The sequence below is a fragment of the Pantherophis guttatus genome, chromosome 2, assembly GCF_059756535.1.
Source record: "Pantherophis guttatus breed Tessera chromosome 2, ASM5975653v1, whole genome shotgun sequence".
In the NCBI taxonomy this organism is placed as follows: Eukaryota; Metazoa; Chordata; class Lepidosauria; order Squamata; family Colubridae; genus Pantherophis; species Pantherophis guttatus.
In genome coordinates, this window is record NC_142064.1 from 43,182,623 (window position 1) to 43,208,641 (window position 26,019).

The following is a 26,019-nucleotide window of genomic DNA, read 5'->3' on the forward strand; positions in this document are numbered from 1 at the left end:
ACAAGAAACACCAACTTATATCCAGATAATCATTCCATAAATACTATGGGTTTTCATAGCAGTCATGAGGTCTGGAATGTATGTGCTAATTACAGATCCCAAATCATCTTTACTCAGTTTGCAATTAAAACTGAAATATTGTCATATAATATAATTCTAGGGTTCATTACAATATCTACCAGGCATGCTGGTTGTTATTTGCATACCATAGTCGATTTTGTTTCAAAATAATTGTTTCACTTTTGGTTTTCTTATGCTTGCTGTTTTTACAGCTGGGAGTAGTTAAGATTTCATAGTAGTATAATTAAAGAAAAAGTCCAGGAACCAAATATTTTTACATGGATATTCACATGTGCTAGACATCAGCGGAAAGCAATGATAATTAGAAGATACATAGGTTATGAAAAATCACGTGCTATTGTCTCCTTACTATCACTGGATGCGGTGTATATTTTAATCCATATAGTTTTAGAAGTATGGGCTAATACACACAAAAAAAAGAATGCAAATTTAGGAAGAATATTGAATTATTCAGTAGCATGTTATGTGATTAAATCTGATTGGTTCCTTACTAAGATAATGCCCATAAAAATTATTTCCCATGGTAATTTTGGTCTCAGGATGAAACTGGGGGTGAGGGAGGTTTTGATGTCCATTAAATGGTAAGAACAAGGCTTACTTGAGCTAATAATATCATGGTTGCACAGAATGATTGATGGAGTTTAAAAAGGCCCTGATTGGTTTCATCTTTCTCCAGATTTTATTACTTACTTGTTCATAGTCATGTACAATCACTGAAGCCAAGAGACAGAGGAAACAAGTATTTGATGTATGACATATTTGTCACAGCTGTGTTTATTCTTAAAATGCATGTATAAAGCACACACACACACACACACACACACATACACACGCACATACAATGATTAAGTGGTTTGAGAACTAAGCAAATAAGTTGCTGTCTGCTATCCCACAAATAAATCAAAATTAACAATTCCTTCTACAAATATGACTCCTTTAATTACAAATTAAATGTATAAAGAAGCTTCTCAAACTTTTGATCTCCTATTTGTTCCTTCTTAGAACTTATCATTTTATAATTGCAGTCTGTCAGTTTATGAGGTTGATTTTTTTAAAAAAAGGATAGAGTGAAGAATTTAATTTACCTCACAGAGCCATATTTGTGAGAGCATTTTGAAGCTTCTTATATGCTTTATATCAGTGTTGGCGAACCTTTTCGGCACCGAGGGAAGATGATCTTCCAGTTTCCGGCGTGCTCATGCACACTGGCCAGCTGGTCTTTGCGTGCGCATGCAGGCCAGAAGCCAAAAGACCAGGTGGCCAGTGTGCATGTGCATGCTGGAAACCAGAAGAGCAGCCACCCGATACCCACATGCACACTGGGAGGCTGGTCTTCCAGTTTCTGCTGCTCCCACGCACATGAAGACAACCTGACCGGCGCACCAGAACCCGGAAGAGCAATGACAATGGCTCACATGCCCGGAAAGATGGCTCTGCATGCCACTTCCAGCACGTGTGCCATAGGTTCGCCATCACAGCTTTATATCAAAGAGGATATCTTAACTAGTTTGCTGGAAACATTTTCATCATGCATGTTAGACTATGTATGGAGGCCCGACAAAAAGTTGGGATGATCTACATTAAAAGGGTTGGACAGAGTCTTGAAAGGGTCACCAAAAAATTCTACGATATGAATAGTTATTGTATGCAGATTCATCATCTTTTTTCTATGAAAAAAATCAAACTAGAAATCAGATACCTGCAGCCTGAATTCAGCTCCTGTTGTCAATTTTATGCTTGGGAAAGCATGGATGGAGGAAAAAAGATGATGTCTCCAAATTCCTTTGCTGATTGTGAGCAAAGTTCTTGTCCAGAGGTCTCCTCCGTTGTGTTGCGTTTATCTCCTGTAGAGCTACATGTTTTCTGTTTTGACAGTTTAAACACTATTTCGAGATTGTTTAGCAGTTCTTGGCAATTAATTTCTGCAGTCAATAGTATTCTTAAACTGGGCAACTCCCCTTGGAACTGGGAGAAACAACAGAAAAGGGCTGTGCAAGTGAACGAGCAAGACAATTCATTAGACAATTCTACAGCAGTTCTAAGCGGGGGGGGAGGAGGATGTCAGCCCCTGCTCCTATGCTTCAATACTAATGAGTGTCATTGCATATTCATAACCCTAAATACAGTCAGCTGCTTATAAAAACTTTTGTCATTGAGGCTTCATCACAAGAGCAAAGCATTGCACTCTTCGTGTTGTGGCACTTCCACCAAGAGAGCGCGAGAGCAAGATTGATTGTTTTGCAACGCTCCTTGACAGGGAACTAAGAGATACTGCCCCCAGGGTCCAGGAACTAAGCTTAGTTTGATTACAAGGCTCAAAGTAATCAAAGAAACAAAAGAGGATGAAAAAGTGGATTTTTTAAAAAAGATAAAGGAAGACTCTAAAGATATAGCTTTCCTTATTGAGTGTTCAGAGTAATTATCTGCCAGCAGTTTAAAACAGTTCATATCAATTTTTATCACAGAGGAAGAAGAGCAGTGATCTCCAGCAAACTTGTTCCCATGTTATGCGTGCAGTGCAGCATGTCTTCACCGATACAATCTCTAAAAGCAGATGAAACTTCCTATCAATATCAATAGCAAAGATTAGGGAACTTAACCTGTCAGATATTAAAATCACTTCCGCCAGTATTGTGCTGCCCAGAACTCTTTCATGGCAAGTTTATTATCCTTCCTTGTCAATTCCTTCATTTGTGCTGTCTCTGCATCTTCATTAATTTTTTTTTTAATCTTTACCCATATTCTAGTAAAATCCTGAGTGTTTTTATAAATGCTTGGGCACATGCACGCACACACACAATCACACACACACAATTATTGACCTTACGATACCTGTCTGCTGGTGCAGCTCTTAGCATCCCCTGGAGTTAAAGAAGGAAAGCATCTCTTTCAGCGCCCACTTTGAAAAAAGGCCTTGAGCATTTTCTCACTCATAATGATGTCTTCAACTGGAATGCCAGCACATTTCCACATCTCCTTGACAGGCGAGCAGACTACAGGGTATCTACAAAATTAAAATAGAAGGGAATGTTAAAAGCAAGGTTTGCAGTTCTGATTATATGCTGGCTTTTTGTAATTTCGTAAAAAAGGTCATTTCTGAATGAAACCACTAATACATGCAAATCAAAGTTCTCTGTTACTCAATAAAATATATTTTAATATAAAATATTAAAGGGGGAAGGACAAAATCTTAGCTATTAAATATTTTAAAGGTATTTATACAGACTTTAAAAATGTCTTACATGTATGACTAATTATTTGTAGATATTATATGTGGCAGGATTTTAAATTATCTGTGATATCAGTCTGATTGCAGTAAAACATGAAAACCTTGACTTTTGTCAAGTTAGATAAATTTATTTCCCATGAATGACAAGCTTTTAAGTAGGAACCAGGCAGGCTGCCAGCTTTCCAACTCCACAACGTTTGCAAAGGCCATATTTTCAATGATTTGTCTGAGATCAATGAGTGACATTTTAGAACTTAGAAAAGTTTCCCAGTAAATATCTTTCTCTGCAGATGCTGCATCAGACTTTGTTGATATTCTCTACAAAATAGTATAGGCAGGTTTGAAATCCATGACTTTTCAAAACGATTGGCAGTGGCATTCTATATATCAAACCTCATCACATATGAAACACTTCTATAAAAAAATAGTAAACCTTTTTTGAACATAGGTTCATGCAGTAGTTTAAGATTTTTAACAGGACTGAAATAAATGCTTCCCACAAAACTATCAGAATTGAATAGATTTCAAAAACACTTTTTGTTCCCAAAGGTTTGTACTATCTTAAGGAAGCTCATAGTCAGATCCTGCTACATAAGAAGTGTAAAATATCAAGGCCTTTTCTCAGAAATCTTTGAGTCCTGCAGGAAACTTCTTGTCCAGCTCTGCCCTGAACTCTGTATCTAATCCTCTTCGAAATATACTTTGATGGCTATCCAAATACACTATCTTTTCTGCAGAGCATGGCATGCATCTCTCATCCTGATCCACAAAAGCCATCAATGCAACAAGGAAGAATGATTATCCTGCACAGCATTTTGATTTGATTTGTTTATTTATTTATTTTGTGCCCTTATCAGTATTGACTACAGGTGACTTCCTGGACACGTTTCCTGCAGTTTTCTTGTCAAGATTTTCAATAAAGACTTGCTATCACTTTCTCCTTAAGACTGAGAAATAGCAACTGAATTACCAAATTATTACCAAATTACCAAATTAGTTTCATGCCCAAGCTGATCTAGAGCTCACAATCTTCCAGTTTTTAGCCTGGTGCCTTAATCACTACACTAAACTGAGTCCCACTAAGAACAAGCAAAAGCAAACCAACAAACTCACTATAAAAGGGGGTTTATTTTTATACTGAGTAAAAAGGCTGCATTGTATTGGATGAATCCATGTAGTTTTCTGGCAACATTTTCAGAAGATGTTTACTATTGCCTCCTCCTAGAACCATGTTGTAGATGGCATATATTGCAGTGGTGGCGAACCGGTAGCGGTGAAGGCGGGAGGTTCCACTCACCCGTCCGGATATCATCACAGATGCTCTGCACATGCGCAGAAGTGGGGTGCGTGCTTATATTTGCGAACTGGCAGCAAAGGTAAGTGAATACCACTACTGATATATTGGTAACAACTCAGAGTCTTCCCCTCGTTCTTATGCTTTCTTCTATGGTGTGGATGTGATTAAGTATAACATGCAATTTGCTTCTATGAAAAATGAAGCAACATCAGCTTTAACAAGAATACTTATTGAATTATAGGCAAACTGAAGATATAAATGTCATTATTAAAATAAGATTTAAAATTCTAAGAAAGGGCATTTCCACATTGCCAACATTCCTACTCCTCAATTCCTTAGTAGCAGCTAAGAAATTGTGAGCCAATCAACACTCCCTCCAGCTGTCAAGAGTGCAGAAAATAGCATTCAAAGAGTGTTCTGCCCCTTTTCAGGTTTCATAGTTTAATGAAAATAAGGATTGGGGTGACAGGATATCAGTGTTCCAATATCAAAGTGGTTGCCACGAAGAAGAGGGAGTCCACCTATTCTGCAAAGCACTTGAAGGCAGGACAAGAAGCAGTGAATGGAAACTAATCAAGGAGAACAAACCTAGAACTAAGGTGAAATTTCCTGACAGTTAGAACAATTAATCACTGGAACAACTTGCCTCCAGAAGTTGTGAATGTTCCAACACTGGAAGTTTAAGAAGAGATTGAACAGCCATTTGTCTAAAATGGTATAGGGCTTCCCTCTGAGTAGGAGATTGGATGGAAGACTTCCAAGATCCCTTCCAACTCTGTTATTCTGTTAAACTAAAGTTGAACTCTATATGATATTGTGTAACATTTCTATCTATCTATCTAGCTAGCTAGCTAGCTAGCTATAAACACACACACACACACACACACAACATATTCAATAACTGTAATAATAGAAATCAGATTTGTTTTCTTTACTTCTTTTTCACTTATTTAGTATAATCTTAATAGTATATGACACTCTTATCAGTACAGGAGAGTAAAAGTGCAATGGTACCCAATGTGCATAAAAACCATGAAAATTTCAGTGTCAACCAAAATTATACTTCCTCTTTCCTTTCCAATGTCCTTTGTATTTACAAAGGACATATTAGTAGGCTCTCAGAAAACTACAATAATAATGGATATAGTGAATGTACTCAAATAGAACTTAGGATTCAAAGCAAAAGCAAAAAAAAAAAAGGTCTCCCAAAAAGCCCCTCAATTATCTTTTGCATCACATAAAGAAATACCATTCCAATCACTCTCATTTTCTTTATTAAAAGCAGCTAAAGATAAACATTTCCATCAATGGTTTAGAAACTGTTAATCAAAAATTATATATCAGGTTTTTCAGAGGTGGTTTCCACAGGACACTCATGCTACAGGAACAGCAAACATATTTTTGTTACATGTTTCTTTGTTATATGTTATATATATTTTCTATGTAAAATTGACATTTCAATAAAATTTCAATAAAATGTATGCAATCAATTTAAAAGAAAATAGGCAAGTAGACAAATACTTGCACAGTATTTCCCCATCAGTTGCTATAATTATTGCATATTTTTATGACCTTATCATAATGTGCCAAACTGTAAACTTGAAATACATACTTCATGTATAAATGAGATCACCCAGCTATACATGAAAGATTGTTTCATTGCTTTACAGTCAGTGCTAAATTTTTGAGCGCTAATTATACAAAGACAATTGTGTGATCCAAGAGTTCAATACCAACTTTTCAAAACCTGGGTGCAATTTTCAAAAATATTTATACAAAAAGAAATACGTATACACTTGGCATCCATATGTATGTTTGAAAAGCATGAATATTATATTGCCTATCATATATAAGTAGATATTGCAGTCCAATAGAGAACTCCATCTAAGCTTTTTGCAGGCTATTGCTTATGTTTAACTCAAATCCCTGACAGTAGACGCCCAAATATGATGAGACATTTCCCTTCTTCTTCAATATTTTGGGCAAGCATCACAAATTGATAGCAGAGGAGCATTTTTCAAACAAGTGCACTCTTTCATGAGAAATTTGGCATGTGGAATTGCCTTGACATTCTACTTGCATAGATTTTGTCTGCTAAACCATTCATATGGCACCTGGATTAGCAATGCAACAGCCTCAGATATTCATAGCAATTTACTAGCAGACCTGCAAGATGGGGGACTTGGAAGAGATTACCTACTGTCCTCTCAATTATCAAGCACCTCCTGGTTTTGGAAACTTGCATTCCATTACCAATATGGTATTGGTATACATGGCTCCCTCTTTCAAGGACAGAGGAGAGGGTGATCATGGTGATAACTGGCTCTCATTCTCTTTGTGCTCCTGAAAAACATTCATTAGCTTCATACTGAAGAAGCTTTCAAGGTGGTTCTGCTGGCTATGACAGTGCCAGCTTTAATTATCTAAGAGTAGGATGAGGAAGGCCAGCATGGTCTTCCTCATCTTATTCATAACTATATAAAATAATGTATATTATTATTTTGTAATTAACATAATAATTCATAATTATATAAAACACATATTTATATTATAAAATTTATATCAGGAATATATGAGAAAGTGATTGTAAATGTGTACCATTTTTTTCATTTGGGTTGCTTAAATTACTAAACTATTAAGTTCCAGATGCCAAATATGAATATATAACTGAAAAATTCATATGGGGACGGGGTCTGGAAAGCTAAATACAGCAATAAAAAGAGATTTAATCAGGAAGATTCTTTTCAAAGAAAATTTCACCAAGCTTTCTGTAGCTCTGTTGTTTAGATAAAAATTATTGGAAATCATAGAGCCAGTAATTTAAATAATCTGTTAAAAAGTTATTAGATTTCCCTAATGTCTAGTCATTTTTAAATGGCTTTCAAACTGATTCATGAACAATATATAAACAGTTCATGATTCATGTCACCAATCGCTTGGCAAAAATGCAAATTTTATTAAGAGCCTCTTCAAGGTACTGATATAAATTTGGGCAAAATCCATTTTCGCTTGTAGCATTTCAGCACAATTTTTAAATGGGTATGCCTCAAGGGTCAAACTTTCCACAAACCAAAGTTGGCAGAAAACTTAGAATTGGTAGTGAAGATCAAGGAGCCAAAAAGCGCTGGAAGATACTGCATGGATAATTGTAAAAATTATGCTTCAATTGAAGTGCAATTGAAGTTCTATAATGACTTGGAGCCATTAATGCATGTCAGATTTTACTACAATCAATGTTTATTGCATAGTTATAAGAGTGCACACATCTAATGGGCAGTGCCTTACTTATATTTAGAATCAATGAGAAAAATACAACCTAGTGCTTTTCACAGTGTGTCATTTTCACACTTATTCTGTTGGATAAACTGAGACTGCCACATTGACCATATAAGCATATCAATTATATCAATTGATACTACTATCAATTGTGTATGCTACTAAGTATAAATTTGGAATTAGCTTATAAAATTTGGGGAATTATAATACAAGTGAAAGTTAACGTAATTAAAAGATGTGATAGCCAAAGCTTAAATACCTTTTATGATCTCATTGATCTCCCATGCAAGGTACCTGTATATGAATTTCTGAGCACTTAGTTAGAGAAAGTTCTATATCAATGCTTAACTATTATATTAGCGAATTGCTTAAGTCTAACTAAGGCTCCAGTTGGTCATATTTAACCAATTATTCATTACTCAACTCCCACTGTTTCTATCTCCAGCCATCAAAAATGGCCGTTTTTCTATTTTTCTCAGATCTCAGGCTAATATGTCTATATGCTGACATATTTTCAACCCAGACTTAAAAACTGGTTCCACATATGAAAATGGCTTTGGTTTTCTCTGTGGGGCATTCAGTTGATGACACTCTTAATTTCATCATGCTCTAATCAACTTCTAGTACATTTTCCACTGCTCCTCGGAGACTACCGGTATATGAGAATGTATGAAACATCGGTGAGAGATGCATAGCTTTCGGGATGTGTTATCATTATGAATAATGACCAGAGAATGTACAATGTGCAATCAAGATACACACATTCCCCAAGGCCTGTTGGAGATTATATATATTGGCCAAGAAATATGCATAAACTGTCTTCGTGGATAGCTTTCCATTGGATGAAATGAATGGTCACAATGCCTACTTGCTATGTACGTTATCTATTAAAATCATATTAATTTACTGTTTTGGATATTTTAATCACTTTTTAAAAAACTAATGCGGTTTTCACAAGTTTAGATATTTAGGAATGAAAATATTGTTTAACTAAGGCATAACAGATGTTGAATTGTGCGGTTCAGCATATTAATATACTCAAAAATGTTACAGTATGTCAAGTATATCAACTGACAAGGAGGTTAACAGAATGATTACTCTATTCTAATTTTGCAATAATAAGTAATATTTTAAAACTGCACTGGAAACTTCACAAAATTCAGAATAAATTTCCTTAACTCCCAAAGGGCTTGTTCTCTCATTAGACAGTTTAATGTTTACATTACATATACATTATGCTTAATGTAATAATATCTACAGTCTGAAGTATACTTACTTGGAAAATTCTTACTGCAAGCAAATGGATATTTATTAGCATCTAAGCCAGTGGTGGGTTGCCCCCAGTTTGCACCGGTTCTATAGAACTGGTAGTAAAACCAGCAGGAGACTCCGCCCACCAACCCCGACATCATCAGAACGCTTCTGTGCATGCGCAGAAGAGCTCACGCGCGAGCAAGCAGAGTGAGCGAAGTGAGTGCGCGCGCTGCCCCGTTGCGAACCGGTAGTAAAGGTAAGTAGAACCCACCCCTGATCTAAGCATAGTTAAATTAATATTTCCCTAGCATCGAAACAATGTAGTACCATTAAGCATAAGTATCTCTAGTGATACTTAAAATCTTATTTCAGTTTATCATTTGGGCTTTTCACAAGTTGCTTTAACCTGACTCAGTTATTCAGAAACCATAGTTCAGAGGGAGAACTGCTGCATTACATACAAATCTCAGGGTCAACATCTTCTCAAAGCCTGGAAACCAGTGCTGTGGAACAATACCTGGCTAGCTGAACTAAGGATCTGATTTAGTAAAAGACAGCAGCCTATATAAAACTAGTGTCATATCAAAATGCTTGGTCAGTGAAGCAAATACAGAGTGTGGAGTAAGCTATTCAAATATCCATTTAGACATTAACATTATGAATTTCTATTACATTCTTGATAAAGGATAAGTCACAGTCATGTGCAGCATTTAACTATTTCTAAATAAATCTTGGATATCCTGAGCTCTCCTTAAACTGCCTAGGCATTCTTTATTCAGTCATTGGTTTCATATCAGGTTGAACAGTGTGCTAATCCCCTTTGGAATCAACTAATAAGTATTCCTCTCTAATTCTTGTTTGATAAAAGTCACTTAAAATAGTAGCCAAATTTGAGATTAAAAACTAAACTCATTCATTTTTCTACATATTTGGATATTCTTGGAATAGCCTGATTAAAGTTTTGCATATTTACATTTCTTTCATTTAAATAGGGGAAAGATGTAAACATGTATTTAAGCTGAAATATGAACTTTTTTTAAAAAAACCTAATTTTTGTATACAAATTGAGTTTATGTTACAAGAGAATTATAACTTAGTGTACTATTTACTAGTAGTGATTCTTGACTAGTATCAGTACCTAGCTCTCTCTGGCTAATCTTGAAAAACTAAGCAAGTTTAGATTGATTTAATACTTGGATAGAAAATAACTGGCATATACCAGGGCATTACAATTTACCATTTTCATGATAAAGAGCTACAATTAATTATTTAATAGTACACCATCCACTTGACTCTTATTGTAGAAGAAAAGTGGAATATAAATGTTACAAATTAAAAAACTTCCATCACACCATCAGTAGAATTTATATTGTAACCATTTATATTTGAGAGTTCAAGAACCAATCAAACTTCTTGTTTAGTGGAAGCTTTAAATGCACTTTTAAAAAGAGATTCAGAAGGTTGAAATGGGCAATAGTTCATTGGGATAATAAAATATTAAGATAAAAGCCCAACCCGGAATAGCAGCCAAAGGAGACAGTTAGTTAAATAAATAGGAAAAAGGAGTAAGATTGAATGATTCTGAAAACACATTTTGCAAAGAGAAAGTCTGAATTATTATAATAGTAGCACAGAATTAGGAATACCCTTTGCACTGAACGTGGATGGAATTGGATATTCTGCTCGGTGAATTCCAGACAAACTTTAAAATGTTTAAGGCCCATTATTTCCATGGAAGAAAGAAAGTTGTTAATGGTTTTCCGCAAAAATCAATGAGACAAGTGTTTAACTTTGCACAGAACATACTTGTGTTTGCATCAGTAAACAGGATACAGATGATAATCAGTAAAAAGCATACAGATGATGATGAAACCTGGAAACTGGATAGAAGTGTGTGTGAAAACAATTTCCTCTTTTACTAACTCCCTCTGCCTTTCTGTTTTGAAAAGCCTGACTGCAAGACCATCATTGTAATGATACTTCTAGTCTCAAAGGGACAGGAAATGCAACATCACTTTATCAGAATTTTCAGACTGCAGTGCATAATAGCATGAGTTGTTACAATTTCACACTCTACTGATACTATCATTTTTGCCTTTAAAAAAGATGTCAGGACTGTTTCCTTTCTTGATCGGAGTTCAGTCTGTGTCTGGACAATCTCCTTTGAGGCTGTTTGAATGTAAAACAAGTTTGACTGAACTTGGTTATTTCAGCACTCATGTCAAGTATAAATATGAACCTATTTGTCATATATCTTTTCCTGATCTCCTTCAGCTGTCTTGTCCTTCAGCTATCTTGTGCTTCAGCTCTAGAATCATCACCTCACATGTTCAAAGTATAACAGGTGATGATTACTGTTGTGAAAAATCTTGCTGCATAATCATATATTTCACTATTGTCTTTAAAACAGAAGGGCTACAAGATCTGGGCAGCAAAAATCAGGGTATCCATTAGACGGCAACAAAGAGTTTTCTGTATTTCTGTATTTCTCTGCTGCCATCTGGTGATCATCTGGATTCTTGCAACCCAGAGAAGGCCACCCTAAACAAAGCTTTGTTTGAAGCTTTCTTTCTTTTCCCCATTGTCATTGAGAAAGCTCCAATTTGTGCTTGACAACAATGCCTGCATCATCATTTCAATGCTGTCCATATGGCTTCTAATAATAGTTAAGAGATTGCATTTGTATCTTAGAGACTTTTAAAATCCTGATATGGAAAGGCTGATTTCATTGGCCCCATAGTTAAAGGAAAGCAGACCCTAATTAAAAGAATTCTGTTCTGAATTAACTTGTTTGACATGTGCTAATTGACAGTTCCTGTGAAATGGTTCTAATTAAAGTCAATATGTCTTTTTCAATTAAAAGGAAATTAAGAATATACTAATATACATTAACAACTTAATCTGCCTTAAATATCCCATATATCAGCTGCCGGAATGTTACTGGTGAGCCATCTGATATATATCTTCCCTTGTTTGGCTGTGAAGACTTTTTATTCCAAAAGAGCAATAACCAGCTATGTTATGTCCTACACTGAGCAAAGAGAAAACCAAATTTGTGTAAGTTCAAAATGCAAAGATTGTTAAAGAGAAATATAACAACTAATACCTTCTTAACAAACTGGCTATAATATTGATAGATACGAAAGTAGTTGCCTTGGGTTCAAGATTTGCCCTGCTATAAACAATTAACTATGTGACTAGACAGCAAACAGTATTTTTTATTATTATATTTATCAGGTAGATGGGGTTTCTCTTTTCTCATAAAAGTCATTTTCATTGTATATGAAACATGAAGAAGATAGTTGCCTTGTAAGAGCTGAAAGTCACCCCCTTTATTATCTGTGGGAATATGGAAGAGCCGTTTACAAACCACAAGGTTAATTCAAATGTTTAATACTAACATTTTAATATTACTAGTTTTGCTGACACAGCAAGGAATATTAACAACCTGTAATATCACAGTGATATACGCAGCAGTTGCATCTGCTTTACATGTTATGCTAAAGTAATTTAAAGTGATTTCCTCATATATAATTTGTTTCAGTCTGGTTTTAAGAATTAGAATGAAGTTAGATTTGGAAATAAATACAGCAACATACCGTTTAACTGAACATAACAAGAAACTGTTGAATATTGGGTGAAGCCGATATCTCACAGGACCTGATTTGTCATCCATCTACAATATATAAATTCACTTTTAAAAGAAGATATAATACAATATCTATACAGAAGTGGCCAGAAAGTACATTGAAATATAACTAGTAAAACTCTGCAAGATTTTTAATAGATTAAGAAAGATTTCTGATTTCCATTTGTCAACAAGAGCAGCAGAAACTATCTTCTTTATTCCCCTAATTATGCTGCTGAACGAAGAAAGTTTGACAGATAACAAGGATTTTTGCATGAAAGGATTGTTTGCTTGGTTTGCTAACACAAGATTTTCCCACACAACATTGTTGCTGCTGCTGTGAGCAATATTCCTCATACTCCAATTATAAATGATTTAAGATAAAAGTGAAAGAATGCAAACCAAGAATACAATTATGCAGGTGGTGGATCACCCTGCCTGCAGGCAGCACAGCACCATCAACATTAAACATGTTCTGAAGATCTACCTGTCATTCTGTCTTTACAGAGCTGGTGTGCATCTGCAAAACATCTTTTTCTTGGACCTCACTTTCACTTTGCCTGGAGTATCGTATTCTGGCTAGCTGGTCAGCTCAAGACAAATTAAAGCCTAAGAAACACTGATTTCTTTGTAGATTTATATATGTGGATATGCAAGACATATTTCTCCATAAGTCAATGTATATGGATGTATAGATAGCATAATGTTATATGGTTTACAAGTGTGATACAAACTCATATGAGTACTATACAAGTTCAGCCCAGATTCCACCTATCTTTGTCTTTAAGCAAATAATTAACTAAGCATCCTCTCTGTTTATACCCTGGCTAACAAAAACAGAACTGTTTGTGTGGGGAAGAAACTGCTGTGTTGGCAAGACAAGCGGATCCCATAAACTCTTGAGTCCAAAGAAAATTTATTTTGGCAGCAAGTCTGTTCAAGTAATCAGCATGTGGGACATGGTACGTTATAGCCCAGGCAAGACCCCCTGTTACTAAAGCATGTTTTTGCTCAAGTATCAGTCCCAAATCTTCCCTCCTCCAAAATCTGCCCCCATCTTTATTCATATTTGTCTTACTCTAAGTGCTGTGAAACAACTATACATCCTCTCTTAATGTATACATGCTGGAAACTCTTTGCACTGCTAAAACAAAACAGATAAACATTTTTTTCAATATTTATTTGTTCAGGAGATAGAATATAGTCCTATTGGGTGGTTTGGATATCTTATTGACTTTACTATCCAGAGTCTTGGCCTCAAGCAGTCTTCCTTTATACACCAGACCCTGCTTCCCTTCCCCCTTGTTTGTTTTTCAGTTGAATATATCATACCTTAGGTCAGCTGATTCTGACCCTCGTGTATTTTCCATGGTCCAATGTGTGTACCAACTTCATTTTTTTTTAATTGTTGTTGTTGTTGTTGTTATAGTAAACATAAAACTTTATCCAAGTGCCTGGGAAAAGATTATGGAACTCCTTTTAGTAACTGCTGCTATAATGTAAACAAAAAGAAGAAAATGAACAGATATTAACCATATGGATTCATCAGCATTTTTTAAAAATCCAACTTAACTTTTCAGAACATCGTAATGTTTTCCAAACTATGTTAAAAAGAACACAGTGATCTATCTATGTTTCAGAATACAGTCCCTGAATATTGGGTCATCTAACATCTTGAGACCACGCTACCAAAGACCTCCGCAACGTGCCTAGATTTTGTCAACATAATTTCATCCCATTGCTTTTATTGCTAGATAATTGCAAGAGTAGAAAAGAGGGCAGCTATTCCTCTGAGGGGCCTTAAAACTTCCCCCAAAAGCAACCAAGCATTTTTTTTATCCCACCTCATTGAGTGATATCACTACAGGGCTTCCTGTGACCCTTCAAAACATCAGAAGGCTGGGTTTGAATCGCCAATTCTTCAAACATTGCCTGAATCTGACCTAGGACTTCTCTTGTCCAGTGGACATATTTGAAATTTTAAGAGCATCTCAAAGGCACTACACAAAAGGGCTGCTATGAATAACTTATCCATTTCCCAATGTTTTTTCTTCTTTAATTAAAAGAACCTAGCAACAGTTTTAGGTGGCAAGAAGCCCAGTGGCCACAAATGGAGCTGCCTCTGTTATAAATTTGCTACAATACATAAATCTAGTATAAATGAAAAAAGGGAGTCATCACCAGACAATATAGTTGGGGTGCTATTTTAAAATTCAAGAGTCACAACAAGTAATAATATTTAAAGAGATAACCTCTATGCATCCCATTAAAGTATATTATTTAAAGCAATGTTAAGCTGAAGGTATGCACTCCTTTATGGAGAAATAGAAAGTACACCCAACTAGGAGCATGCATTCACAAGAAATATTATGCCAAAGTGTACCTTGTAATTTCTCAATATTTTTATTCCTCTGTAAATCAAGCTTCCGGTTTTCTAACATATTTTTAGGATCTCTAATTCCTTTCACATTTCTTCTGACTTCTCAAAACTTTTTGAATTTTTATTTGTTGTGAGAATCACGGCCTGTTGTTGCTGGCATTTCTGCTTTCTATCACCCATTATTCTATCATTCCGAAACCTTCCTGCTGACTGCTTTCAGATCTGAAAAAGTCCAATGGAAGGAGTTCATCACAATGTGTTCGTGATCTGTCCCCGTACCCACACACACACACACAGCCAGTCGAGGGTTAAGGAAACACTTTGGAACGCACCCAGTTCTTATCTCCCCACTTGGCAGCGATAGACACACCGTCTGCCAAGGGACTTTATTTTCACAAACAGACAGATATGATACGAACGTTCAAGAAAGTCCAAACAGAAATAATATTCCTCCCAGCAGTTCCGGACGAGGCTTTAGTGACTGTCCAAGGTTTTGCTTTGTTCGTCACAAAAGATCCTTGACCACCACTCTCTATTATATAGTCTCTGGGGTGTGGTCTCTGGGGTGTGGTCCAGTGACTCAGTGCTAATCCCTAGCACGCCTCCTAAGCTGCTGCAAACGTTTATCACGCCTTCGGAGGCGTGCGTCCAGGAATGATGTCTCATTATCACTTTGACTGGAATCAGCTGTCTCCTCTCCCTCGACCGGCACTTGAGACAATGCCAGAGGGGAGGGGCCTGGAGAGGGAGGCCTGGCTGACTCCTCTTCCTCATGCTCGGAGCTTTCTTCCTCCGATGGGACAGGCTCAGAGGGCGGGGCCACAACACTATCCCCCACCGCAGGGCCCTTCCCCCGGGTCTGACGGTCGGGATGGGGTCGGGACGGGAACTGTTCGTGGAAAGCCCGCACCAGGTCAGGGGCCTGAACGGCAGACGCGTCCACCCAGGTGAAATCCTCGGGCCCGTACCCCTTCCAGGCGATGAGGTATTGGAAGCGCCCCTTCAGCCAACGGGAGTCCCGGATACTGTCCACCTCGTACGTCGAGGCGTCGTCCTCGTCGGCTGCGGCTGGGGGGGCAGGCGTCGGCGGGCGGCGGAGATGGCTCGCGGGGGCCTCAGGGACCAGGAGGGACCGATGAAAAACAGGGTGGAGCCGCATGGAGCGGGGTAGAGTCAACCGGTAGGCCACCGGATTGATGACCGCCTCGATAGGGAAGGGACCGATAAAGCGTTGGGCTAGTTTCCGTACCGGCCGGTCCGTGGGGAGGTGTTTCGTGGACAACCACACCCGATCTCCTACTTCCAGCGGTGGTGTCGCCCGGCGGGCGCGATCGGCGAACCGTTTATAATCCTCTTTCGCCCGGATCAGCTGCCGCCGCACCAGTTGCTGCACCGCCTGCAGCTCTGAGAGGAAGTCCCGGGTCTCGGGAACAGGGGAATCCATGATGGTCAACGGGAAAAGCCGTGGATGGTATCCGACATTGGCATGGAATGGGGTCATCTGGGTGGAGGTGTGTTGGGAGTTATTAAAAGCGAACTCCGCCAGGGGAAGGTACTCGGCCCAGTTGTCCTGCTGCTGGTTGACAAAACAGCGGAGGTACTGCTCCAGTATGCCGATGACCTTCTCCGTGCCCCCGTCAGTCTCCGGATGATGTGACGACGACAGGCACACCTGCACCTCCAGCGCAGCCATCAGGCTTTTCCAGAAGCGGGCCGTGAACTGGGCCCCGCGGTCCGAAACCACCCGGTCCGGCAGGCCGTGGAGGCGGAAGATATGTTGCAGGAACAAGCGAGCCGTGGTGCGGGCCGAGGGCAGGCCGCGGCACGGGATGAAATGTGCCATCTTCGTGAGCGCATCCACCACCACGAGGACGGTCGTGTACGTAGCGGACAGGGGCAGGTCTGTCAGGAAGTCCATGGAGATGGCTCCCCACGGTCTCTCCGGTGTCGGCAGCGGCTGGAGGAGTCCGGGAGGGGGACCGGACGCGGCTTTGGCCTGTCGGCACGTCACACAGGACATCACGTAGGCGTGCACGTCGTGCCGTACCCGAGGCCACCAAAAAGTCCGCGTCACCAAGTTCAAAGTCTTAAAGAAGCCGAAGTGCCCCGCCGCGGGGTTGTCATGGCACTGGTTCATGACGAGGGCTCGGAGCGGACTCGTGGGCACGTACAGCCGACCCCGGTGTCTGAGCAAGCCCTCCTCCACGGTCCATGGGGACGCGGGACCGACGTCCGCTCTCCGCTGCTGCGACCAGTCATCCTGTCGCTGCGCTTCCAGCACCTGAGCCCGCAGGTCCACCGGTTCCTGGACCGCGGCCAAGGAGTCCGCTGGCAGCACCGTCCGGGGGGAAGGGAGTCCTTGGGGCAAAAGTATTCCGGCTTACGGGATAGCGCGTCCGCCCTCTGGTTGAGGTTGCTCGGAATGTATGTGACGTGGAAGTTGAACCGGGTGAAAAACAACGACCACCGGATCTGCCGCTGGTTCAACTTCCTGGCCGTGGTGAGGTGCTCCAGGTTCCGATGGTCCGTCCGCACCTCCACCTGGTGTCGGGCCCCCTCGAGGTGATGTCGCCAAGCCTCGAACGCGGCCTTGATGGCCAGCAACTCCTTTTCCCAGATGGTGTAGTTGCGCTCGGAAGGGTTGAGTTTCCGGGAGTAGTATGCGCAGGGAAAAAGAGTGCCGCCATCCACCGGAGCCTGTAGTAGCACCGCCCCAATCGCCACGTTGGACGCGTCCGTCTCCACCACGAACGGACGGTGTGGATTGGGGTGCCTCAGGACTGGCTCCGTGAGGAAGGCCTGCTTGAGGACCTCGAAGGCCTGCTGCTGTGGGGGCCCCCACTGGAACGGGACCTTCTTCCGAAGGAGCTGGGTCAACGGCAAGGTCAGGGTGGCGAAGCCCGGGATGAAGGTCCGATAGTAGTTGGCGAATCCCAACAGACGCTGGACGTCCTTCACCCGACGCGGGGGTTCCCAACTGCGCAAGGCCTCCACCTTGTGCGGGTCCATCGCGATGCCCTCGGGGGTGATGATGTGCCCGAGGAACTCTATGGAAGTCTGGAAGAAGTAGCATTTCTCCAACTTCGCATAGAGCTGGTGCTCCCGCAGGCGTTGCAGGACCTGGCGGACATGCTGGAGGTGACTTTCCGGGGTCCGGGAATAGATCAAAATGTCATCCAAGTAGATCACCACGAACCGATCCAGCATGTCCCGGAACACATCGTTCATCAAGTGCTGGAAGACCGCGGGGGCGTTGGTCAATCCGAACGGCATGACGGTATACTCGAAGTGTCCGTACCGAGTGCCGAACGCCGTCTTCCACTCGTCCCCCTCTCTCACGCGCACCAGGTTGTAGGCCCCTCGGAGATCGAGCTTAGTGAAGATCGAGGCCTCCCGCAACCTCTCCATAAGCTCTGGGATCAGCGGCAGGGGGTAGCGATTTCGCACTGTGATGGCGTTCAAGCGCCGGTAGTCGCAACACAGGCGCAAGTCCCCCGTCTTCTTTTTAACGAAGAGGACCGGGGCCGAGAGCGGGGAGGTCGAAGGCCGGATGAACCCACGGGCCAGGTTCTTTTCCAGAAAGTCCCGTAAGGCGGCCAGCTCGGGCTCCGACATGGAGTACAGGCGTCCCGAGGGCAGGGGTGCATTGGGCATTAGGTCCACCGCACAGTCGTAGGGTCGGTGCGGGGGCAAGCGGTCCGCCTCCTTCTCGCTGAACACGTCGGCGAAGGGCGTCAGCTCTGGAGGCAAGGAGGCGTTTGGGGCAGAGACGTCCTGGCCGGCGCAGGTGTGGCGAAGGTGGTCGACACACTGCAGTCTCGGAAACGAGATGGCGTTTCTCGACCACGCCACCTGAGGGTCGTGCGCCCGAAGCCAGGCCATCCCCAGGACCAAGGGAAAGTGCAGATCCGCCGTTACGTAAAACTGGATCGCCTCCTCGTGGTTTCCAATGGCGAGGCGCAAGGGCTGGGTAGCGGTTTTGATGGGTCCCGCCACGAGTTCCCGCCCATCTATAGTTTCGACCCTCAACGGAGGGTCCACTGGAACCAAGGGGACTTTGTAATGGGCCACAAAGGCCTGGTCCATAAAGTTTGTGGTGGCCCCCGAGTCCACCAGCGCGTGCGCCTGGAGCCCCTCCGACCGGTTAGCCAACAACACCCGGGTGTTCAAAATCAGGTGCCGAGGGGGCTCACAGTCCACAGCCGCCGACTCCGGCGGGGCATGGTCACGTGCCTGACCCAGAGTTTCCCCTAGGCCAGGCCTGGCCCGTTTCCCGGCTGGTCGCGTCGAGACTCCGGAACAGGCTTGAGTGGTCCACTCCGCTTCCGGGGACACGAGGCGGCAAAATGTCCCGCCTCGCCGCAATAGAGGCACAACCCCCCTTGACGTCTCCGCATCCGCTCCTGGGCCGTCAGTTGAGGTCTGGCTGCTCCGAGCTCCATGGGCTCCTCAGCCGTCGCCACAAAACGCTGTGCGGTCCGGAGCGCTGTCGGTGCGAAACGCGGGGGTGCCGACGCTGTCGGTGCTTCCGGAAGAGCCCGACGGGGCCGTCGCCGTTGCAGGCGGGCGTCGATGCGCAGGCATTGGGTCACCAGCGCGTCGAGGGTCGGTGGCGCCTCCACACGAACCAGCTCGTCCTGCATCTCGTCGGAAAGGCCGTCCTGGAAAGCGTCCATCAGCGCCACCTCATTCCAAGCCGAATCCTGGCCTAGCAGTCGGAACTCTGCAATATAGTCCTGCAGGGGGCGCTTGCCTTGGCGGAGGTCCTTGATGCGCCTCGCTGCCGTCTGCACCCGGAGGGGGTCCTCAAACATGGTGCGCAGGTGTTGTAAAAAGCCCTGAAAGTCCAGGAGCAAGGGGCTATCTTGCAACAACAGGGGCGTGGCCCATCGGGCGGCAGTGCCAGAGAGGGAGCTGATAACAAATGCCACCCGAGCCCGGTCATCCGGAAAATCCTCCGGCCTCATCGCCATAAACAGTTGGCATTGTCCCAAGAAGGCCGGAAACATCTCCTGCTGCCCAGAAAACCTATCTGGCACGTTCACTGGGCATCTCGGACGGGGAGGGGGAGGAGGTGGAGCTGCAGGAGCATTTCCCAAAGCAAGTTGGGCAGTTAGCTGTGCTACTTGCTGTTGCAGAAGCTGATTGGCCTCCAGCATCTGCTGTATCTGCTGCTGCAGCTGTTGGTCCATCGTGGGTTAACGATGGAGTATGGGGTGACGAACAAGATGATCTGTCCCCGTACCCACACACACACACACAGCCAGTCGAGGGTTAAGGAAACACTTTGGAACGCACCCAGTTCTTATCTCCCCACTTGGCAGCGATAGACACACCGTCTGCCAAGGGACTTTATTTTCACAAACAGACAGATATGATACGAACGTTCAAGAAAGTCCAAACAGAAATAATATTCCTCCCAGCAGTTCCGGACGAGGCTTTAGTGACTGTCCAAGGTTTTGCTTTGTTCGTCACAAAAGATCCTTGACCACCACTCTCTATTATATAGTCTCTGGGGTGTGGTCTCTGGGGTGTGGTCCAGTGACTCAGTGCTAATCCCTAGCACGCCTCCTAAGCTGCTGCAAACGTTTATCACGCCTTCGGAGGCGTGCGTCCAGGAATGATGTCTCATTATCACTTTGACTGGAATCAGCTGTCTCCTCTCCCTCGACCGGCACTTGAGACAATGCCAGAGGGGAGGGGCCTGGAGAGGGAGGCCTGGCTGACTCCTCTTCCTCATGCTCGGAGCTTTCTTCCTCCGATGGGACAGGCTCAGAGGGCGGGGCCACAACAGTTCGACTTACAGGAAGTGAAGTCAGGGAAGCTGCATAATGCTAGCCAGATGATGGTCTGCTAAAAGATTATTCCTGCACTGCCTTGGACAGTAAATCAAATATATGAAAGTCCACCCATGTTAAAGTTCCCTGAATTCTCCTCTGAAGCAAATTTTGAAAACAAAATCTCTTTCATGAAGTAGAATTAGAACTAGCCAAAATATATATATACAGTATATCAGGAGAGAGAAAGAGAGCACAATTCTGAAAAGTTATTGTCTGGTGTCATCCTTCAAAATCAGTTCAAAAATCACCCTACTTGGGCTAGTTGCAATGATATATGGAAAGCCCAAAAAAAGGGAAAGGGTAAACTTATAAGATTTGTGAGTTATTGTTCATGTTATATTGGCTATTTTAATATGGCAATACATTCATTCATTCATTCATTCAATTTCTATAGCCGCCCTCCTTAACCAAGTGACTCTGGTGTATCACTATTAGACTCAGGAAATGCTTTCTCTATTGGTAACACTCTGGATTCCAAAGCTCATCCTAACGTGTCAAACAGGAAGCTGTCGGGTTTAAGACTTTTTGCTTCCTACCCTTTGCCATGCCTACTTCTCTGCCAGGCTTCCACCTAGGGGGATTCTCCTCTAGCTTTTCTCCTCAGCTGACACTCCCACCCATTCACCACGGCCAGTCGGCCACGGCCTCTCCGTCCCACATGCTTTGACATAGCCTATTTGATGCCACACTGTTAGTCCCGGGCTTTTCGCCTCCTGGGACAGTTAGCCACCAGCCAATCAGCTAGTTGCCAATGCTGGCAGCCAGAAGCTGGCTTCATCCAAAGGATTTTTTGTTTTGGGTATCCTAGCCTTAGAAAGAGAGAGGAAAGGAGGAGGGGAGAGGGAGAGAGAGAGACACACACACACACACACACACACACACACACAGAGAGAGAGAGAGAGAGAGAGAGAGAGAGAGAGAGGGAGGGAGGGAGGGAGGGAGAGAGAGAGAGAGAGAGAGAGAAGGGAGACAGGCGCGGTCAAGGGTAGGAGGCGAAAAGTCCCATTCCAGTTCTATCTGGTACAGATATAACGACAGTCATGTCTGAGAACTGACAGTTCTATGTTCTATGTCTGTTATTGTCACTTTAATAAATACAATACAATAAAGATTACTACTAAAATTACAGGAGACTGGCCTTCGGTCTTTCACGATAACATTAACTCTCTGCCCAATATTGCATTCCATTGAGGTCTTTGTGCCTGGTACCGTTTCGTTTGCTCATGCTATATGTACACGTCTATTAATTTTATTTATTTTGTTCACAAGGGTAATCTGGCACTTTATCTTATATGATAAATTTTAGTTACTGGTTTAGAAAGTTACAAGAGGCACAATCTGATTTAATTCAGAAGAAATAAGAGATGGGATTTTGGATTATATACAGGGACTTCAATTTTTTTTCTACTAAATTAAGGAATGTGTCCACTCCCAAATCTTTGGAATAAGAGGCATGCATAATTAAACACTGTCTTCTGGGCTAAAAAGAGATCACCCACCCCAGGTAGACCTTGAGCATTTCCAACATGATAGTTAGGTTTGGATAAATTCAGCTTCCAACATTCTCATGCTAAATTGTGGCTTATTTTAGTCATATTTTTTTTATCAAAATATTTACATGATATAACCATGATTTATAGTGTACAGAGACTGAGTTAATACATCACACAAAGCCAATGTGAAACAAATCATATTACAGCCTAGAATAATTTGCGACCCTAGCCAGTGCATCAACTGAAGCTGTTTACAATCTAACTGCTGAAACTAATGTCAAAGTATATGTGAATCAACTCTATATTTTGATTTTTTGATGTCATATAATCTGTAGTTTTCTATCTATTTTTAATTGCTACCCAGTTATTCAAGGTGTTTATCAATATTTAGCATCCCCGTGATATGAGGCTCAGACAGTAATTATCTGACCCTGTAAAAATGCTTTTAATGAAGTGCCAAGTTATGATGAACCATTGCCTGTCTCCAGCAAAGCTGATGAGATGGGCAGAACATTGGTATAATAAGTAATTATTCCATAATGGATGATAAAGCTTGTTCACATTCTGATTTTTGGTGTCTGAATAATATATATTGCAGTTTTGAAATGCAGTGTAATTTTACTGAAAAGCATCTGATAGGCAGCAAATGGGCACAATTTTTGCATGATTCTCATAAGCCTTCAATTATTTTCCACCCTGATTATGTAGAAAGAGATACAGATGTATTCTACGGCACATATGCTTTTACAGCCATAAAAGAATGCGCAATAAATGGATCCAATTTTCAGAGAATAAATCTAGATACTGTAGATAGATGATAATGATAGATGATAGACAGACAGACAAACAAATATCTTGCCATTTTTCCAAGTATAGCAACCTGGCCGTGATATGTGACAATAATTGAATATATGGACTTTTAATTTTTCATTCTGTCAAATTTTTTTAACCCATCAAATAAATATACTCAGTCAAACACTTATAATTCACTGGCTGAAAAAGTCTCTCCAATGAAGAGGATTACTGTTGGTTCCAATGTGCATTTTTTAAGATTTGGTAATCGAAAATGTCAGAAGAATTGGGGGAATGATTCTGTCTGGAACCAAGCATGCAGTGCATTAAGCTCACGTTATAACATCATTCCTTCCTGGGATTTTTTTTCCCTTTAAACTAGTTTCTTTAAAAAAAAAAAAGTCTTCCAGCACTTCCATCAATCACATCACAAGACAAAAGAATTCTCCATCTTCATCTTATGTATTTTTGCAGGTTTTAAAAGAAGTAGCAGAAGAAATGCCCAACTAAATCAGATGTGGCCAACTTTGCAACAGCCAAAGCCTACTTGCTTTTTATTAAATGTTATCAGCAACCAAAAGGGGCTTTAGATCAGGGGTGAAATGCTCCCGGTTCAGAGCGGTTTGGCCGAACCGGTAGCAATGGCGGCCGGTGGTTCAGAGAACCGGTAGCAATAGAGGTGCAAGGCTCCGCCTACCCGCCCAGTCAGGTGATGTGTAAAAAACCTGTTTTTTACCCTCTGTGCATACGCAGAAGGGTTTGCAGATGCGCAGAGGGTCCAAGCGCGTGCACTTCCAAACAAGTTGGGATTGTAAGTAGATTTCATCCCTGCCTTAGATATGCAGTGACACATTGCCCTTATAAATTTAGTCAGTACAAGGATTTTCACATAGTTCTGAGATCTGAGAAGGATTCTTTTTGTGATACTGTTATTTTTGGGGAGGGGGATTGGAATATCTGAAGAGGGGACAGCCAAAACACTCAAGATACAATACTGGCTTTGGCCCAGTGGTGAAATCTAAAATCTGTTACTACCGGTTCTGTGGCATGGCTTGGGGGGGGGGGGTAATGTAATGTTACTGGGTGGGCGTGGCCAACTTTTTTTTCTTTTAAAACCATTTTTTCTACAACCTTTTCAGCGAAGAGGTTGTAAAAATATGGTTTTAAAAGGCTCTGACGATCCCAGCTGAGTTGCCTGATCGGCAGAGGCTTTTTTTCTTTTAAAAGTCTCTGCCGATCAGGCAACTCAGCTGGGATTGTCAGAGGCTTTTAAAAGCATTTTTTTAACAACCTCTTCGGCCGAAGAGGTTGTAGAAAAAATGTTTTTAAAAGAAAAAAGCCTCTGATGATCACGCAGCTCAGCTGGGATCGTCAGAGGCTTTTAAAAGCATTTTTTCTACAACCTCTTCGACTGAAGAGGTTTTTTCACTTTTAAAAGCATTTTTTCTGCCAGGGTTGTAGAAAAAATGCTTTTAAAAATAATTTTAAAAAGCCTCTGATGATCACGCAGATCAGCTGGGCATGGGGGGTGGCAGGGATTTTTGCTACCCGTTCTCCAAACCACCCGCCTCCATCGCTACTAGATTGGGCGATCCGGTCCGAACCGGGAGCATTTCACCCCTGCTTTGGCCACACAATCAAAGCCATGCCTCTTATTATCTGTGATAAATATATGACACATTAAAAAAAAGATTAGGCTTTGTTCTTATAATCACAGTCATCACAATTCTTTAAATATACCAGACATGCAATGTATTGAGTCTATTTTGGAAGTTCTACACCCACTTTTTTTTAAAAAAATGAAGCACACATCAATACTAAATGAAGAAAACTCTTTGCTTTTCCTTTCACCTTTTCCTTTTTTTTTTTCTTCTAATCTGCACTAGGAATTTCCAGAGGACTTTAAAGCTCCAGATCACATTTTGGATATTGAATCTGAAATCCTACCAGTCCTATTATGTACTCTGATACCTTAAAAATGAAGCATCATATAGGCCATCTTTAGATTGGGAAACTGTCACTTAGAAAATAAAATTAACATAATGCTTCTGCCTTACTTTCACTTGTAATATTAGTACTTAAAATTGGATTCTTAAGCAACCACCTCTGGAACTTTTTCAGACCTTCCATACTTACACATTTCAGTTCACAACTTCAGTTATTCTTAGATCACAGTAGACAGTGGACAGTCTTAAGCAATGGCAGCATTGAGGCATCCTGTCTGTGATGCTTGAGACCTTTGCCTTTTTCTGAACCAAACCCCGGCAGTGCCATTTTTAGTATCTTCCATGTTGCTACTAAAGAGACAAAATGACAAAAGAAGTTAGTTTTAAGGAAGCTTTTCTGGAAAGTTTCCCAAGTCTATTATTTATGTACTTTACATCTTACATTTTTAATTCACCTTTGTTCCTGGACTCTCAGCAGGTGCAGCATCTGGCCAAGTTTGTCTGGGATCAAAAGATAAGCAGAACTGGGCCTGCTTAATATTTGGAAAGAGAATACCATTGAATCCCAGGACTTTAAACAAAAGTAGAAAGTCAGAAACTATGTCAAAAGAAGGTCATGCTCTTGTTGCCAAGAAAACTACATGAGTTTCCCCATGAAGTTAAAGTGAAGCTCAATTTAAGGGAGACTTTGCCATAATCTCCGTCTTGCAGCAGCCATAATTAACACCTGCAATTTATCAGAACTTTTATGTGCATTCCTCAAGTCTCACTTCCCTTGTTAAAATAAATTAGTAAAGCAGCCA

The 26,019-nt window shown here is 41.5% G+C and overlaps 1 protein-coding gene across 12 annotated transcripts in view; it reads right to left on the reverse strand.

The window, feature by feature from the left end:
- Window positions 1–26,019, reverse strand: part of LOC117679058 (uncharacterized) — a 135,958-nt gene that overhangs the window by 47,432 nt on the left and 62,507 nt on the right. For 7 of the 12 annotated variants that reach the window (XR_015732150.1, XR_015732145.1, XR_015732146.1 and 4 more), the window contains exons 4-9: window positions 25,407–25,567; window positions 15,149–15,367; window positions 14,098–14,257; window positions 12,737–12,813; window positions 2,914–3,085; window positions 1,781–2,046 (exon numbers count right to left, since the gene is read on the reverse strand). Coding sequence is in view for 1 of the 12 variants with exons in the window: in XM_087885888.1 (XP_087742014.1) it covers window positions 25,440–25,567 (128 nt within the window). In the remaining 11 variants the exon portion in view is untranslated. Of the gene's footprint in view, window positions 1–1,780; window positions 2,047–2,913; window positions 3,086–12,736; window positions 12,814–14,097; window positions 14,258–15,148; window positions 15,368–25,406; window positions 25,568–26,019 lie in introns of those variants that run through there. The other 5 variants (XR_015732149.1, XR_015732147.1, XR_015732151.1 and 2 more) reach the window with 5 other exon arrangements.